At 39.4% G+C, this 18,042-nt stretch overlaps 1 protein-coding gene across 5 annotated transcripts in view; it reads left to right on the top strand.

Annotated features, from left to right (window-relative positions):
* Nucleotides 1–15,900, top strand: part of METAP2 (methionyl aminopeptidase 2) — a 49,257-nt gene extending 33,357 nt beyond the window's left edge. For all 5 annotated transcript variants that reach the window (XM_011990321.1, XM_011990323.1, XM_011990322.1 and 2 more), the window contains 4 exons: nucleotides 7,213–7,309; nucleotides 12,048–12,151; nucleotides 12,935–13,050; nucleotides 13,736–15,900. In XM_011990321.1, the coding sequence (XP_011845711.1) occupies nucleotides 7,213–7,309; nucleotides 12,048–12,151; nucleotides 12,935–13,050; nucleotides 13,736–13,988 (570 nt within the window). In that variant the 3' untranslated portion in view covers nucleotides 13,989–15,900. The remainder of the gene's footprint in view (nucleotides 1–7,212; nucleotides 7,310–12,047; nucleotides 12,152–12,934; nucleotides 13,051–13,735) is intronic.
* Nucleotides 15,901–18,042: the final 2,142 nt, after the last annotated feature.

The following is an 18,042-nucleotide window of genomic DNA, read 5'->3' as shown; positions in this document are numbered from 1 at the left end:
GCAGTTAAAATAGACATTACAGAAAATTTACCATATTAACTTTTTTCTTTTTTTTTGAGATGGGTCTTACTCTGTTGCCCAGGCTGGAGTACAGTGGCACAGTCTCGGCCCACTGCAACTTCTGCCTTCTGGGCTCAAGTGATACTCCTGCCTCAGCCTCCCAAGTAGCTGGGATTACAGGCATGCACCACCACGCATGGCTAATTTTTTATTTCTAGTGGAGATGGGGTTTCACCACGTTGGCGAGGCTGGTCTCGAACTCCTGACCTCAAGTGATCTGCCCGCCTTGGCCTCCCAAAGTGCTGGGATTACAGGCATGAGCCACTGCGCCCAACCATATTTAAGTATATTGTTCGTTAGTATTAAGTACATTCATAATATTGTGCAGCCATCATCACCATTCAGCTCTGTTTACTCTTCATGTTGTAAAACTGAAACTCTATACTCATTAAACAGTAACTCCCAATTTCCTCTTCTCCCCCTATACTGGCAACCACCATTCTACTATATATGATTTTGACTAGCAAGTACCTCATATAATATTTGTTATTTTGTGACTGGTTTATTTCACTTAGCACAATATACTCAAGGTTCACCTATGTTGTAGCATATGTCAGAATTTACTTAAGGCTAAATAATCTATTGTGTGTATATACCGCATTTTTCTTCATCCATTCATCCAGTGATGGACACTTGGATTGCTCCCATGTTTTAGCTATTGTGAATATTGCTGCTATGAATATGGGTGTACAGATACCTCTTCAAGGTCTGTTTTCAGTTCTTGGGTATATACCCAGAAGTGGATTTAGGAATCATCTGGTAATTATATCTTTTTAAACTTTCTGAGTATCTTCTCTACTGCTTTCCACGGTGGCTGTACCATTTTCATTCTCACCAACAGTACACAAGGAAGGGTTCCAGTTTTTCTGTTTCCTTGCCAACACTTACTATTTTCTGGGTAGTTTTTTTGTTTGTTTGTTTTTTAAATATCTTTGGAGAAATGTGTATTCAAGTTTTTTGCCCATTTTTATTTATTTATTTTTTAATTAAAAAAAAAACCCAGTGCGGTGGCTCACGCCTGTAATCCCAGCACTTTGGGAGGCCAAGGTGGGTGGATCATGAGGTCAGGAAATCGAGACCATCCTGGCTAACACAGTGAAACCCCATCTCTACTAAAAATACAAAAAAAAAAAAAAAATAGCCGGGTGTGGTGGTGGGCGCCTGTAGTCCCAGCTACTCGGGAGGCCAAGGCAGGAGAATGGCGTGAACCCAGGAGGTAGAACTTGCAGTGAGCCAAGATCATGCCACTGCACCCCAGCCTGGGCGACAGAGCGAGACTCCGTCTCAAAAAAGTTTCAAATTGGGGGTCTTGCTGTGTTGCACAGGAGCATCTTGAATTCCTGGGCTCAAGCTATCCCCTCACCTCGGCCTCCCAAAGTGCTGGGATTGCAGGCATGAGCCACCATGCCCAGCTCTTTGCCAGAATTTTTTAATTGATTCGTTTGTTGTTGAGTTTTAGGAATTCTGTATAGATTCTGGATGTTAGTCCTGTATCAGATACAGTATTTGAAGATATTTTTTCTCATTTTGTAGGTTACCTTTTTACTCCAGATACTGTGTTTTGAAGCATAGAATGTTTTCATGAAGCCCAGTTTGTCTATTTTTTCTTTTGTTGCTTGTGCCTTAGGTGTCATATCCAGTAAATCATTGCTAAATCTAATGTCATGAAGCGTTTACTCCGTTTCTTTTTAAGGTATTTATAGTTTCAGGTCTTCAACTTAGGTCTTTGATCCATTTTTAGTTAATTTTTTATATGGTGTTAAGTAAGAGTCCACATTCATTCTTTTGCATGTGAATGTCCAGTTTTCCCAGCACCATTTGTTAAGACTGTTCTCTTGCTTTTGAATGGTCTTGACACCCTTGTCAAAGCTCATCTGGGCCAGACACAGTGCATCATGCCTATAATCTCAGCCCTTTTGAAGGCTGAGTTGGGAGGATCATTTGATCTCAGTAGTTGAAGTCCAGCCTGGGCAAGATAGCAAGACCCCATCTCTACCAAAAATTAAACAAATTAGTCAGGTGTGATGGTGCACCCTTGTGGTCCCAGCTACTCAGGAGGCTCTGGTGGGAGGATCTCGTGAGCCCCGGGAGGTTGAGGCCTCAGTGAGACAAGATTACGCCACTACATTCCAGCCTAGGTGACAAAGCAAGACCTTGTCCAAAAAAAAAAAAATCATTTGTCTTTGTAAGTGAGGTTTATTTCTGGACTCTTCATTTTATTTTATTGGTTTATATGTCTGTCTTTGTGCCAGTACCACACTGGGTTTTTTTGGTTTGGTTTGGTTTTGGTTTTGAGACAGGGTCTTGCTCTGTCACCCAAGCTGGAGCACAGTGGTGTGATGTTGGCTTGCTGCAACCTGTACCTCCTGGGTTTAAGCAGTTCTCCTACTTCATCCTCATAAGTAGTTGGGACTACAGGCTCATGCCACCATACCCATCAATTTTATTTGTTTTTTATAGAGACAAGCTCAGGTTGGTCTTGAACTCCTGGCCTCAAGCAGTCCTCCTGCCTCAGCCTCCCAGAGTGCTGGGATTACAGGCACGAACTATTGGCGCCTGATGTCCGCACTGTTTTGATTACTGTAGCTTTGTTGTAAGTCTTGAAATTGAGAAGTGTAAATTCTCCATCTTTGTTCTTTTTCAAAATTGTTTGGCTATCTAGGATGTCTTGGGATTCCATATAAATTTAGCATTTTTTTTTTCCTACAAAAACCACCAAATGGATTTTGATAGGGATTGTGTTGAATGTGTAGATGGCTTCAGATGGTATTGACATTTTAATGATATTAAGTCTTCTAATTCATAGACATGAGATGTTATGTTAATCCATTTTCACACTGCTATAAAGAAATACCTGAGACTGGGTAATTCATAAAGGAAAGAAGTTTAATTATCCACAGTTCCACCTGACTGAGGAGGCCTCAGGAAACTTAGAATCATGGCAGAAGGCAAAGGGAAAGCAAGGACCTTCTTCACATGGCAGCAGGAGAGAGAATTGCAAGCAGGGGAAATGCCAGATGCATATAAAACTATCAGGTCTCATGAGAACTTCCTATCATGAGAACAACATGGGGGAACCACCCCCATGATCCTGTCACCTCCCTCTCTCAGCATGTGGGGATTACAATTTGAGATGAGATTTGGTTGGGGACACAGAGTCAAACCTTATCAGATGTGTTTCCATTTATGTCTTTATTTCAGCAACGTTTTATAGTTTTCATTGTACATGTGTTTCAATGTGTTTCACCTTCTTGGGGTTAATGCCTAAGTTTTTTTTTTTTTTTTTTTGAGCTATTGTTAATGCAATTATTTTTGTAATTTCTTTTTCAGATTGTTCATTGTTAGTATGTAGAAATGCAAATGATTTTTATGTTTTGACTTTGTATCCTGTACTTGGTTGAATTAATTTATTCTGATACTTCTTTTGTGTGGAATCTTTAGGGTTTTCCACAGGTAAGATCATATAATCTGTGAACAGAGATAGTTTTACTTCCATCCCAATTTAGATGCCTTTTAATTTTTCTTGCCTGATTGTTCTGACCTATGTTGAGTAAAAACGGCAAAAGTGGATAGCCTTCCTTGCCTTGTTTGTGATCTTAGAGGAAAGCTTTCCATCTTTGACCATTGAGTATGATGTTAGCTGTAGGTTTTTCATAGATGGCTTTTATTATGTTGAGGTGGTTTACTTCTGTTCTTAATTCGTTGAGCCTTGCATTGTGAAAGGGTGTTGAATTTTGTCATGCTTTTTCTGCATCAATTCAGGCAGTCATATGGTTATTTTTCTTCACTCTGTTAATGTGTGTATTAGATCTGTTTTTCTTATGTTGAACCATCTTTGAATTTCAGGAATAAATCCCACTAAGTCATGGTGTGTGTTCCTTTTAATATGCAATTAAATTTGGTTTGCTAATATTTTATTAAGGATTTTGCATCAGCGTTCATAAGAATATTGGCCTGTAATTTTCTTATAGTGTCTTTGCCTGGCTTTGGTATCAGAGTAATGCTGGTTTCATGTAATGACTTAGAAAGTATTCTCTTCAGGTTTTTAGAAAAGTTTGAGGAGTGGTATTAGTTCTTTAAATGTTAGAATTAACCAGTGGAAGCCATCAGGTTCAAGGTTTTCCTTTGTCAGGATTCTTTTTTTGAGACAGGTCTCCCTTGTTACCCAGGCTGGAGTACAGTGGTATGAACACAGTTCACTGCAGCCTTGGCCTTCTGGGCTCAAGCAGACCTCCTGCCTCAGCTCCCAAGTAGCCGGGACCACAGGCGTGTACCACTACACCCAGCTAATTGTAAAAATAAAATAACATTTAGAATTTTTTTAGATACAGGGTGTTGCTATATTGCCCAGGCTGGTCTGGAACTCCTGGTCCCAAGCCATCCTGCCAGTTTGTCTTTCCAAAGTGTTGCGATTACAGGCATGAGCCACTGTGTCCGGCCTAATAATTCTTCTAAATGAATTAGTCTCTTGAGTTATATAGAAAATAGAATATGGAATTGTAAACCAAAGTTATAATAATACTAGCTTTTAGAATAAAAATAATTTTGGCTGGGCATGGTGGCTCACACCTGTAATCCCAGAACTTTGGGAGGCTGAGGCAGGCGGATCACAAGGTCAAGAGATCGAGACCATTCTGGCCAACATGGTGAAACCCTGTCTCTACTGAAAGTACAAAAATTAGCTGGGCACGATGGCGTGCCTGTAGTCCCAGCTACTCAGGAGGCTGAGGCAGGAGAATGACTTGAACCCAGGAGACAGAGGTTGCAGTGAGCCAAGATTGCGCCACTGCACTCTAGCTTGGCAACAGAGCGAGACTCCGTCTCAAAAAAAAAAAAAAAATTTTTTTTTTAAATGTATTAGTTCCTTAAGTCATGTGGAAAACAGTGTTTGCAGACTACTGTTAGAATAATATTAGTTGTTACAATTGACTATTTATTTTACTTCATTGAGACTTTAAAAATTCATATGGCTTCAAGTTACTATGTAGTATCCTTTGCAGGGCATTTCTTGAGCACTTCTTGCAGGCCCAGTCTAGTAGTAATTAACTCCATCAGCTTTTATCTGGGAATCATAATTTCCCCCTCACTTTTTTTTGATAATATATTTTTTTTCAAATTGAAATAGGGTCTTGCTCTGTTGCCCAGGCTAGAGCGCAGTGGTATGATCATGGCTCACTGCAGCCTCGACCTCCTGGGCTCAGGAAATCCTTCCAGCTCAGTTCCCCAAGTAGCTGGCATGTGCCACAATACCTTGCTAATTTTTAAAACTTTTTTGTAGAGATGGGGTCTCACTTTGTTGGCCAGGCTGGTCTTGAACTCCTGGGTTCAAGTGATCCTCCCACCTTGGCCTTCCGACGTGCTGGGATTACAAACATGAGCCACCACGCCTAGCCTGATTTCTTTCTCACTTTTGAAGGACAGTTTTCCCAGATAGGATTCATGGGTGACAGCTTTTTTCTTTTAGTTAGCACTTTGAATATGTTGCACTGCTGCCTTCTAGCCTCCAAAGTTTCTAGTGTGAAATGTGCCTGAAGTCTAAGTGAGCATCCCTCCTATATAGTGAATCACTTCTTTCTTGTTGCTTTCAGGTTTCCCTCTGTCCTTTAGCAAGTTTGATTATCATGTTTTTTTGTGTGTGTGTGTGGGTTTCTTTGAGTTCATCTTTTTTGGAGTTCTTTGAACTTCTTGGATGTTATATTCTTGTATTTCATCAAATTTGGGGAGTTTCCAGCCATTACTTTTTCAAATATTGTTTGCCTTTCTCCTTCTTCTGAAAATTTCCATAATGCATATATCGGTCTACTTGATATGCAGGTCCCTGAGGTTCTGTTCACTTTAATCTTTTTTATTCTTAGACTTGGTGATTTCCCTTGTCCTTATCTTCAGGTTTGCTGGTTCTTTTTTTTTTTTTTTTTTGCCTGCTCAAATACTTTTGAATTCTTGTGAATTTTTCATTTCAGTTACTGTACTTTTCAGCTCTAGAATTTTTTTTTTCTTTTAGGTTTTCTATTCTTTTTTGATATTTTCATTTTGTTCATACTTTTTTTTTTTTTTTGGCTCTCTCAATGTCTTCCTTTAATTTTTTAAGCATCTTTAGAAGAGTTGTTTTGAAGGCTTTGTCTAGTAGTAGATCTGCCATCAGGTTTTTTTTTCAAGGATAGTTTCTGTCAATTTATTATTTTCCTTTGATGGGTGTTCTTATTTCCTTATATGCCTTGTGACTTTATGTTGAACACTGCATATTTCAGTGTAATGTGGTAATTCTGAAAAACAGATATTCCCCCTTCCCCAGCATTTCTTTTAGATTTTTTGTGTTGGTTTTTTTGTTTTTGATTCTTGTAGCCAGTCTCTGCCAAGCATCCACCTGAGGTGTAAACTTCAGGTTTTCTCAGGTCTTTCCCTGGGCATGTGCGCCCACTTTTACAATTTTCTCGTACATGCAGTTGTTTTTGAATGACCTAGTCTTTAATATCTGGGCCCTGAAGGGGGAGAAAAATAAAAATGAGTGTGGGCTGGAGGCCATGCTGAGTGTGAGGGAGTGGAGGGGAAAGGGGTGCTCACCATTTAAATCTGAAAGTCACTTCAGTCACAGGGGTGTGTAAGGGCGAGGTTTGCAACTATGAAGGGAGATGCAACAACAGTGGCCACTTCTATATCTGGGCCTATGTGACCAGAAGCAGCAACTAGGTATCGAAGCACAGATCCCTGATGTTTAGGACATAGACTATTTTGCCCACTCACATACCCCCAAGCTGTGTGCATGTTGCTTCAGGAATATGAGCCAACCACGAGCTTATGGAACAGTGTGTAGTAGTGCTGCTACTGTGCTAAGAGCTGAAATGGATGGAAGTTAACCACACTTGACCATCCCATTATTCCCCTGGAAGTTGCAAGGCTTCAGTAGACTCCAAAGTTCCCAAGTAGTTACATTAGACAGATTTTGTCAGTGTAGTTGTTATCTATTTAGGGAAGCAGATTCCTGGTGCTTAATACTTCACTGTCCTCCCATAATCCTCTGCAAAGTATTTTAAACAGGAAATTACTATGTACAAAGCAGTTTTTGATTGTCCCTTATTTTTAAATGTTACAAAATTAAGTAGCTATGAAAATTTTGCACTTTGAATAATAAAGCATACGTTACTCTTTTTTTAGTGTGCTGGAATTGATGTTCGTCTGTGTGATGTTGGTGAGGCCATCCAAGAAGTTATGGAGTCCTATGAAGTTGAAATAGATGGGAAGACATATCAAGGTATATTCTTTTAATATATCTTATTTTGAAACTGATTTTACAAACTATTGTCGAGTGCTTTCTTTGAGTCAGCTGCTTCATGTTTCTGTCTTGGGAATTCAAGGAAAGAAGACAGGGGAAATGACCTGCTTAGAGCATGGTAGGAGTACTGTTGTAACTAACTGGAAACTATTGCCAAGCCACACTGTTAGCTGATAAGAAAACACCTAAGGAAATATCCCGGGGCAACCAAAAAGCGCAGCCAGTTTTCTGTGACTAGTCAAATCAAGGCTGAGAGAAGCCAGGTCTCTTGCCATTGAGGATGACTCATTGTGATTTTTTTGTTGTTTTTTTTTGTTTCGTTTGTTTTTTAAAGACAGGGTCTTGCTCTGTCATCCAGGCTGTAGCGCAGTGGTACAACCAAGGCTCACTGTAGTTTCAACCTCCCAGGCTTAAGCGATCCTCCCACTTTAGCCCTCCCGGGTAGGGCCACCGTGCCTGGCTGATTTTTAATTTTTTTGTAGAGACGAAGTCTAACTGTGTTGCTCAGTCTGATTTTGAACTGCTGAGCTCAAGCGATCCTCCCGCCTCAGCCTCCCGAAGTGCAGGGATAACAGGTGTGAGCCACTGCTCCTAGCCTGTGGTTTTTTGGAATCACATTCAGAATTTGGAGGCCAGTTCCTTGTGTATCACTTTAATTCCCAAGTCCCTTTGCTTTCTAGTCTTTACCAGTGACTACCTCAGGTATATACTCCCAGAGTCCCCTGTGCTTTCTGGTGCTGTACGTTAATCTCTGTCAGTCCAGTCCTCCTCCAGCTCCCAGGTCTGTCTGATCATCCCCCAGCCACCATCCTCCTCCCTCATCTGTGGTCATTTTTCTCTGTGACCCTGTTCTAATAACTTCTTTATAGAATATTTTCTATATTTCCTTTAACAGAATTCTGTCTCTCTTTGTAGACTCTGAGTGGAGACTCTCGTGTTGTTTTCTTGCCCCTTACTCAGTAAATTCACACCGTTCAGCATTCTTTGCATTTCCTATTGCCCATTATGTGTTTCTACCAAGAGCAGAAGTGATTCTTCCTCTGGAACCTGACCGTGCCTTCTATATAGACAGTTACACCAATGTAACAGTCCTCTTTTATGTCTAAATACTGAAATTTATTACCAGACTTATACTTTTTTTTTTTTTTTTGAGACAGAATCTTGCTCTGTTGCTCAGGCTGGGGTGCAATGGTGCAATCTCGGCTCACTGCAACCTTTGCCTCCTGGGTTCAAGCGATTCTGCCTCAGCCTCCCCATTAGCTGGGATTACAGACGCCTGCCACCATGCCTGGCTAATTTTTTTTTTTTTTTTTTTTTTGAGGTGGAGTCTTGCTCTGTCACCCGGGCTGGAGGGCAGTAGCGTGATCTTGGCTCACTGCAACCTCTGCCTCCCAGGTTCAAGCCATTCAATCCATTCTCCTGCCTCAGCCTCCTGAGTAGCTGGGATTACAGATGTGTGCCACCACAGTCGGCTGCTTTTTGTATTTTTAGTAGAGACGGGGTTTTGTCATGTTGGCTAGGCTGATCTCAAACTCTAGACCTCAGGTGATCCACCGGCCTTGGCCTCCTGAAGTGTTGGGATTACAGGCATGAGCCACCGTGCCCAACCCTTCTTGAGAGAGTCTGCCAGACCTGGTGGTTCATTCGTCTGTGCAACTAACCCTCATTCTTCTGTGCAACTAACATATTAGGTTGGTATGGCTAAGAAACTTTCTTAAAAAATTTTATTGGCGCCGGGTGCGGTGGCTCAAGCCTATAATCCCAGCACTTTGGGAGGCCGAGACGGATCACGAGGCGGATCACGAGGTCAGGAGATCGAGACTATCCTGGCTAACACGGTGAAACCCTGTCTCTACTAAAAAATATAAAAAACTAGCCGGGGGAGGTGGCGGGCGCCTGTAGTCCCAGCTACTTGGGAGGCTGAGGCAGGAGAATGGTGTAAACCCGGGAGGCGGAGCTTGCAGTGAGCTGAGATCCGGCCACTGCACTCCAGCCTGGGCGACAGAGCGAGACTCCATCATAAAATAAAATAAAATAAAATAAAATTTTCTTTAAAAAAATTGATTGGCTTGTAAGGGTCAGTTTGCAAAGTTTGAATTTTAAAATAAGCTTGTTACTTGTCAACGTGAATAACAAACACAGGCTCCCTAAAAGAAAATGATGTTTGGGAATAGAGCATTGCAGTGGGAATGCCATAGTAAACTTGTGCATATTCAGGGAGTTAAGGAAGACAGAGGTTTTTAAAGATGAAAATGAGGATGACATAATTGTTTTGAAATAATTATCCTTGGCTCCAAAGATTAATAAGAAGAGTGACGCCAGTTGGAGGTTGGGCAGGCAGCTGTTGGGCAGATGTCCTTGCAGAAGTATTTTTTTGTGTGAGGTTGCAGTGGGCTTTGTGCAAGGTTATGGTTTTCAGTCATTTTCATTATCAGGCATATAAGCATGAGAAACGTCTCTTCATGGCTTTCCCTAGCTCTGTTTGAGTCTGACAACTTTGACATATTTATATAAGAAGGTTGTTGTGAAGAGCGAATTGATTTGTTTTTCTTGCTACCCCACTGAGTTTGTAGCATACTTGTTCATTGCTTCAGACTGCTTAATTCTGCTCTAGAAGAAAGGTAGCTCATACTGAGGATTCTAGCGCTATAGACCTACATTTTTTTAAGGCCCCCCCACCTTTTTTCTTTTTTCTTTTTTTTTTTTGAGACTGTTGCCCAGACTGGAGTACAGTGGTACGATCTCATTTCACTGCAGCCTCTGCTTCGCAGGTTCAGGTGACTCTCCTGCCTCAGCCTCCCAGATAGCTGGGACTAGAGGTGTGTGTCACCATGCCCAGCTAAGTTTTATATTTGTAGTAGAGATGGTGTTTCACTATGTTGGCCAGACTGGTCTTGAACTCCTGACCTCAAGTGATCGTCCTGCCTTGGCCTCCCAAAGTGTTGGGATTACAGGCGTGAGCCACTGCACCTGGCTGTTTTTAGCCCTTTTATAAAATTTGAAATATTAACACAAAGTGCACAAAGCGTAAATACTCAACTTCTCAATTGCAGAAGCTACATAACCTCACTCCTCAAGAAATTGAATATTGCCAGTATTCCAGAAGACACTCAGTCTCATTTTCATAGTCCTTTTGTGCTGCTACAGCAGAATACCTGAGACTAGGTAATTTATAAAGAACAGAAATTGATTTCTTACAGTGTTGGAGGCTGGGAAGATTAAGGGACTGGCATCTGGTGAGGGTCTTCTTGCTGCATCATCCCATGGCATTAGGCAGAAGGGCAATAAGAAGCTTGAGAGAGAGAGCAAGAAGTGGTCAAATTCATCCTTTACAAGGAACCCACTCCTGAGATAATGGCGTGAATTCATTGATGAGAGTGGTGCCTTCATGGCCCAAACTTCTCGCATTATGTCCCACCTCCCAGCACCATCACAATGGGGATGAAGTTCCCAATACATGAACTTTGGGGGACACATTCAAACCGTAGAACCAATACACTGCTTTCCAAACAGCAGCCTGCCTCTAGTGAGCCACCATCTTGGCTTGTGGGGTCAGTTCGCCAGGTCTTAGAGAAATAGTAATGATGTCTGAATTTTAAAATGTATTTAGCTTATCAGCACTGTAAGTATGAAAGGATTTGCATTTGCTTTTCTTTGTCTTTACTACCTAATTATGCATCCCTAAACTAGTTTTATTGCCTAATTTTGAACTATTATATATATGTGGAATTGTACAGTATGTATGTAATTGTGCCTTTTTCTGCTTATTTTGTCAGTTGTTTTAAAACAACTAGAATAAAAAAGCTAGAAGTTTTATTCCAGTTGTTAAATGTATTCCTAGCTTTTTGTTTTTATTGTTGAATGTTATTCCCTCATGTGAATATGCCACAATTTGTCTATTCTGTCATTGCTCTCAGGACAGTGGGATGTTTAGATTTTCTTTCTTATTTCTTATTTCTATTTCTTAATTATTGTGTCTCAGCCACATAGATTTTCTTTTTGAATGTTTGAAATGTTGATATAAAGTTCTGTAATACTGTCATCTTAACAGTATCTTTCACATTATCTTTTGGTCCATAACAATACAAATATGTATTTTTTATGCTTCTAATAGGTTGTGTACTTGGCATTTTCTTTGTTGTTAACAGTACCTCCTTAGATGACCTTCCTTATGCCCTTAATCCTGTAATTCTTTCTTCCATCCTCCCTTACTTCTGGCATTTTTGTTTTTTTTGAGACAGTCGCTGTCGCCCAGGCTGCAGTGCAGTGGCATGATCTCAGCTCACTGCAGCCTCCGCTTCCCGGGTTCAAGTGATTCTCCTGCCTCAGCCTCCTGAGTAGCTGGAATTACGGGCCCCCACCACCACACCCAGCTAATTTTTGTATTTGTAGTAGAGACAGGGTTTCGCCATGTTGGCCAGGCTGGTCCCAAACTCCTGACCTCAGGTGATCCGCTTGCCTCGGCCACCCAAAGTGCTGGGATTACAGGCATGAGCCACTGCACCTGGCCTACTTCTAGTATTAATAACACTGCAACTAACTACTTTTTATATTCTACTAGATTCCAGTTTATATTTAACTACCTTAATGTAAGGTTATTTAGTAAAGCCATATCTGGTTTTCGAATAAATGCTTGAACTCTGTACCAAAATGTAAAAGATCTGTTTTTTCTTCTTGAGATCCTGAATAACTTTTATTTCCCTATTTTTTATAACAGTGAAACCAATCCGTAATCTAAATGGACATTCAATTGGGCAATATAGAATACATGCTGGAAAAACAGTGCCGATTGTGAAAGGAGGGGAGGCAACAAGAATGGAGGTATGTGTGTCACTAACATTTTACTTCCATGGAAGACATTTTTTTCTTCCAAGCAGAAGGTCGTGATAGTTAAATATATAATTATACTGACCAGAATTAGCTTATCATCCATATTCACACTGTCAGGAATTGGGCCATTTGAATTTGCAAATTGTGTATAGTTAGCACTAAATCAGTTGTGGAAATTGGGGCTGTGAAAGGATTGTTTGTTCAACATTTGATGAATATTTATGGAGCATTCCTAGGTGTCAGTCTCTTTATAGTAGGCTCTAGGGGTGGAATTGTGAACAAAGTTTGTAGGGGGAAGCAGAAGGACCAAAAAGTGCAAAGGAGCTAAAGCAAGGCAAGGTTAGATAAGGACTGCCAGGGGCTACTTCATGTTGCTGCTTAATCAGGTAGAAACTTCAAGAGATGGTAATTGTAGGCTGGGCTTGGTGCCTCAGGCCTGTTAATCCCAACACTTTGAGAGACCAACGCAGGCAGATCACCTGAGGTCAGGAGGTTGAAACCAATCTGGCCAACATAGTGAAACGTCGTCTCTACTAAAAATACAAAAATTAGCCAGGCATGGTGGCACGTGCCTATAGTCCCACCTACTCGGGAGGCTGAGGCAGGAGAATCACTTGAACCTGGGAAGCGGAGGTTGCAGTGAGCCAAGATCACACCACTGCACTCTAGCCTGGCAACAGAGAGAGACTCTGTCTCAAAAAGAGAGAGCGAGATGGTAATTGTGATTCGTTCTGAATTTTTCTTCTTTCTCTCCCCTTGACCCTTATTTTTCAGGAAGGAGAAGTATATGCAATTGAAACCTTTGGTAGTACAGGAAAAGGTGTTGTTCATGATGATATGGAATGTTCACATTACATGAAAAATTTTGATGTTGGACATGTGCCAATAAGGTGAGAGAGGAGCCAGTGGAATTTATGTGGCTAATGAGCATCTCTTCTGAATTAACAGCATTTTTTTTAAAAGTGGCATGCATACAAAATAGTATATTCATTAAATGTAGAGTTCTGTAGCCCAACAGTAAGAAAAAAAAAATAGCCTTTTAAACATTTTAACTGAGATAAAAATTACACACACACACGTGCTGTCTTCAAGTCTGGTTTCTGATAATCATAAATATCAGAGATTATTTTGCTAGCATTTCTAGGTTTTTGGTTTAATATTTTCCCATTGGTAAACTTCCATTTACAATGTCTTTCAATTTACATTGAATTTTTTTAACATTTGAAGATGATTGAAGTCTGGATTTACATCTTTTATATGCAGGTCTTTGAGCTTGCTTCACACAAAAGGAAATTCCCGTAATACCCTGTAGTTAGGTCTGTACTGGGGAATATAACACACATAGACATGTAAACACTATAAGATGGCTTCCAGCTGGTGTCCTGTTCAGCTGCCATCTATAATTAGGTATGGGCTATTATACATTCTGGCTTTTGATTGTTGAAAGAGCAACTTTAAATAAAAGTTTTTGGACTTCAACTGCTAAGACACAGCTAAGGTCTGGGCTTTTCTTAATGAGGGAAATCAGTTCGTAACTCTTTTGCCAACAATTAATTTTGGATTTTCTCCTCTTAGGCTTCCAAGAACAAAACACTTATTAAATGTCATCAATGAAAACTTTGGCACCCTTGCCTTCTGCCGCAGATGGCTGGATCGCTTGGGAGAAAGTAAATACTTGATGGCTCTGAAGAATCTGTGTGACTTGGGCATTGTAGATCCATATCCACCATTATGTGACATTAAAGGATCATATACAGCGCAATTTGAACATACCATCCTGTTGCGTCCAACATGTAAAGAAGTTGTCAGCAGAGGAGATGACTATTAAACTTAGTCCAAAGCCACCTCAACACCTTTATTTTCTAAGCTTTGTTGGAAAACATTATACCAGAATTAATTTGCAACATGTTGTCTGTTTTAACAGTGGACCCATGTAATACTTTTATCCATATTTAAAAAAGAAGGAATTTGATCAAAGGCAAACCATCTAATGTAATTAACCAACGAAAAAGCTTTCAGGACTTTTAAATGCTAACTGTTTTTCCCCTTCCTGTCTAGGACAATGCTATAAAGCTCAAATTAGTTAGGAATGACTTATACGTTTTGTTTTGAATACCTAAGAGATACTTTTTGGATATTTATATTGCCATATTCTTACTTGAATGCTTTGAATGACTACATCCAGTTCTGCACCTATACCCTCTGGTGTTGCTTTTTAACCTTCCTGGAATCCATTTTCTAAAAAATAAAGACATTTTCAGATCTGAGAGCTACATCTCAATGTTTGTGGTTATAATTCTGGACAGGATAAATAGCTAAACTTAATGTAGGCAAATGCAGAGACATGTATCTGAAATGTAGACCTCTACACTGAGACTTTGGTGGCATAGTGGCTAAAACAAGATCTACACATGCATAAAGAGGGACAAACACCTTTTCTTCATAAATACACAGCTTTAGGAATATTTCACCATTCTTTATAGGACATAGTAGTCCTTGTGTTTTTTTCCCCTGACATTGGAAAGATGTGCTAATTGAAACTTGACTTAGGAACATTGTGCCAACTCGAAACCTTGATTTGGTGAAAATCTCAACGTTTAGATCCTTTTTATCAGGGAGTATATTGAGCTTGCTCAGAAAACCAAAAGGGCATTAAAGCCACAAAAGGAAAGAAGAAAAAAAAAACTCCCATGTTTGGATCTTGTTCTAGTTAGAAAAATTAAGTTGAAATTATTGGACTTTTTCATTCATGAGGCAAATGCTGTAGTACGTCGCCCTTTGACAGGTTTGGATTTTTAACATTACTGGTGGTATTTCAGGAAGTGAGGTGACAGTTACTTTCCTTATAGTGGCTAAGTGTATTAAGTTGAATGTAACAATCATAAATTTGTTTGAACTGAGGCCCACTACTGATTCTTTAACAAATTGCTTGAATTCTTATATGTAAATAATTTTATGGGAATGTTCCATCATAATTTCTAAATCGTTTATATACCAAGGTAGCCTTAATTTGTGTATGTTTCAGTACAATGAGATTTTATTGCCTCTGGGATGCTGTTTAGTTTGTATTTTGTTAAACATTTTTATCTTAGGAAGAGAAACCTACGACTTCTGTACCTAGATCAACTGTTACATTAAAAAGCTGTTCTTTCAGCATTAGAGCTATAAATGAATGTTATCTTGTGGGGAAACAATCTAGGTTTTAGCTGTATGAGCTATATTTATTATGGTGCTAATGTTTAATAGCCACATTTGACTAACTTCTCCATTTTCTGTGATGCTGTGGCTGGCAGCAGAGCTCGCCAGTTCATGCCTGGACATACTGTCAGGGCTGGGCCCTCCAGCTCTCTCCTTTGGGGTTGAGTCCATATCTTTTGATGTGGAAGCATAAAGCAAGAATCTTGATTTCTAAACCCAGGAATTTTAGAATTGACCTTTATGAGTGAAGACTTTTGGAGCTTTTAAAGATCTTGGCAGTCATGATCTCAAACCAATTAGGAGCTCCAAGCTCCCTTCCCAGGTAACTGTTGGGAACAGTGGCATCACTGTATGCCCTTGTAATGGCTGGAAGGGACGCGATCTTGTAAATAGGAAAGCCGTCACTTAAATTGTATTGTTTGCTTATTAGCCATGTATCTCTTAAAATTTTGTTATGTTTACAACGATGTACCTTATTGGCAACAAATTATTAGTTTGATGTTTAACAATAGTGCCTTTAGTAAATTATTTTACAACTAAAACATGTTGTTTTTTGTTAGATCAACTTAGCAGAATGTAGACGTCCATACTGAGATTTAAGATACATAGTAAGAAATCTAAGTTTCTGTTTATTTAGGTTTTAATTTTATTGTTGGTATTTTGAGACATTTTTCACACTAAAATTTAGTGGAAAGTACTAACAGATTTCCCATATCCCCCAATAATATCCTCCTTCTCCAAGCCTCCCCCCATAGGTGTTAGTTTTAAGGGATTAAAAAGTAAAGGGTTAAGTCACTTTCTCTTTTTTTTTTTTTTTCAGACAGACTCTCGCTCTGTCACTCAGGCTGGAGTGCAGTGGCGTGATCTCAGCTCACTGCAACTGGGTTCAAGCTATTCTCCTGCCTCAGCCTCCCGAGTAGCTGGACTACAGATGCGTGCTACTACACCTGGCTAATGTTTTCTGTTTGTATTTTTAGTAGAGATGGGGTTTCACTGTGTTAGCCAGGATGGTCTCGATCTCCTGACCTTGTGATCCACCCGCCTCGGCCTCCCAAACTGCTGGGATTACATTACAGGCATGAGCCATGGCGCCCGGCCTCTTGTGTATTTTTATATTGAAATAAGTACAAGCAATGATACCATTACAAATAGTTCAGGAGTTTTTACAATAATTCCATTAAAATGACGTGCTAAAATGTATAACATGTTAAAAATAGTCCTTGAAACTAGGAAAGAGTAGATGCAGGTATCTTGACCACGTAAATTTTTAATGAGGTATTAAGTGTGTAACAGTTGAGGTAACGACTTGCATAGGTACTATGAACAATTTTAAACACAGCCATTTAATATTCCAGATATGTTTTTGGCACAAATGATTTGTCTGTTCAGTGATAAAAGTCTCATTGCACTTCAGCTAACCCAGATGACTTGTTATTTACTGGTAGAGATCTCTTTCAAGTTTGTACTTACAGATGATCACTACTGGTGAACAGCATTCTACAGGATATTATCTTTCACTAAGACTTCAACCTGCAAATAAACCCACTTATGAAAAAAGGATGCATGATCTTCCTGTGGTTAACAGAGCTTAGATACATAGCTGGTCTGCAGATTAGTTGATTCTGCCCTCTCCAAACAAGATAAAGTTAGCAGCAACAGGACTTTAAAGAAATCCAGTGAGATTATCAGAGAAGAACAAAAAGAGTGACTCACGGCTTTTTTTTTTTTTTTTTGGCAAGTTTAGATAGCTTTTAATTTTTTTAACGCTCAGGGCCAGTGTTTTAAGAGGCTCCTACCTAGTAGTCACATAATCCTAGCAAGAGTAAATCAAACTTTAGTTATTTAGGAGAATGAGATGCTAGACATAATAGTCCAGTTGCCAATTTTGAACACTTTTTTGCCCTGTAATTTTTTCTCTTCAAGACTCTTTATTCCTTTGAACTAAAAAATACATATAAAGTTTTAAGAGATCTAATGTCATCAGACATTATAAAATGAACTCATACCCAAGGTAAACTATTTGAATAACATCATATACTGGTTTGCTAAATTCAGACTTTTTATGACTGCTTAATTTTTAGACTTCTGGACAAACCTGTTTGCTGCCAGACAAAAATCATAAATCCCAGGCATCATTTTTTCATGTCCATAGTTCCAAAGGTCACTTAAATATACTATTTGTAAAGCTGCCATTTTCATTTATAGTTTGACTATGCCAAATAAAGAGCAATTACTAAAACAATTTTGGGGTTACATTAACCAAAATAATGTCTATTACAAGGCCTGTTAACACACAAAGCCTCAGAAATACCAGTGAGTGTGACTGAAGAATATTTAGGTGATAACTTGACATGTCACTTCAATAACTCCAACGGGCAAGGTAACTTCAATCTACAAATGAAAGAAAGACTATTAGTGACCAAGCAAAGTCTAATTTTCCATCTATTAAGAATTTGTATAGAAAATACCTGAAAAAGATAACACATGTATATAAAATGATGCCACTCGAACTTTGTTGGTAGAAGATTGCACAAATTCATGATCTGAGCCAATTAAGACAAAAATATAAAAGAGGTAACATCAGTCTGAGGTAAACACCAAAAGTTTAAAACTCCAAATATTTGAAAAAAGTAGTTACCTTCAGTTGATATACACATTTATACTTTGTAAAAAAAAAAAAAAAA

This window comes from Mandrillus leucophaeus, unplaced genomic scaffold, assembly GCF_000951045.1.
Source record: "Mandrillus leucophaeus isolate KB7577 unplaced genomic scaffold, Mleu.le_1.0 Scaffold377, whole genome shotgun sequence".
NCBI classification, from domain to species: Eukaryota; Metazoa; Chordata; class Mammalia; order Primates; family Cercopithecidae; genus Mandrillus; species Mandrillus leucophaeus.
This window is presented reverse-complemented; position numbering and strand designations above follow the sequence as displayed.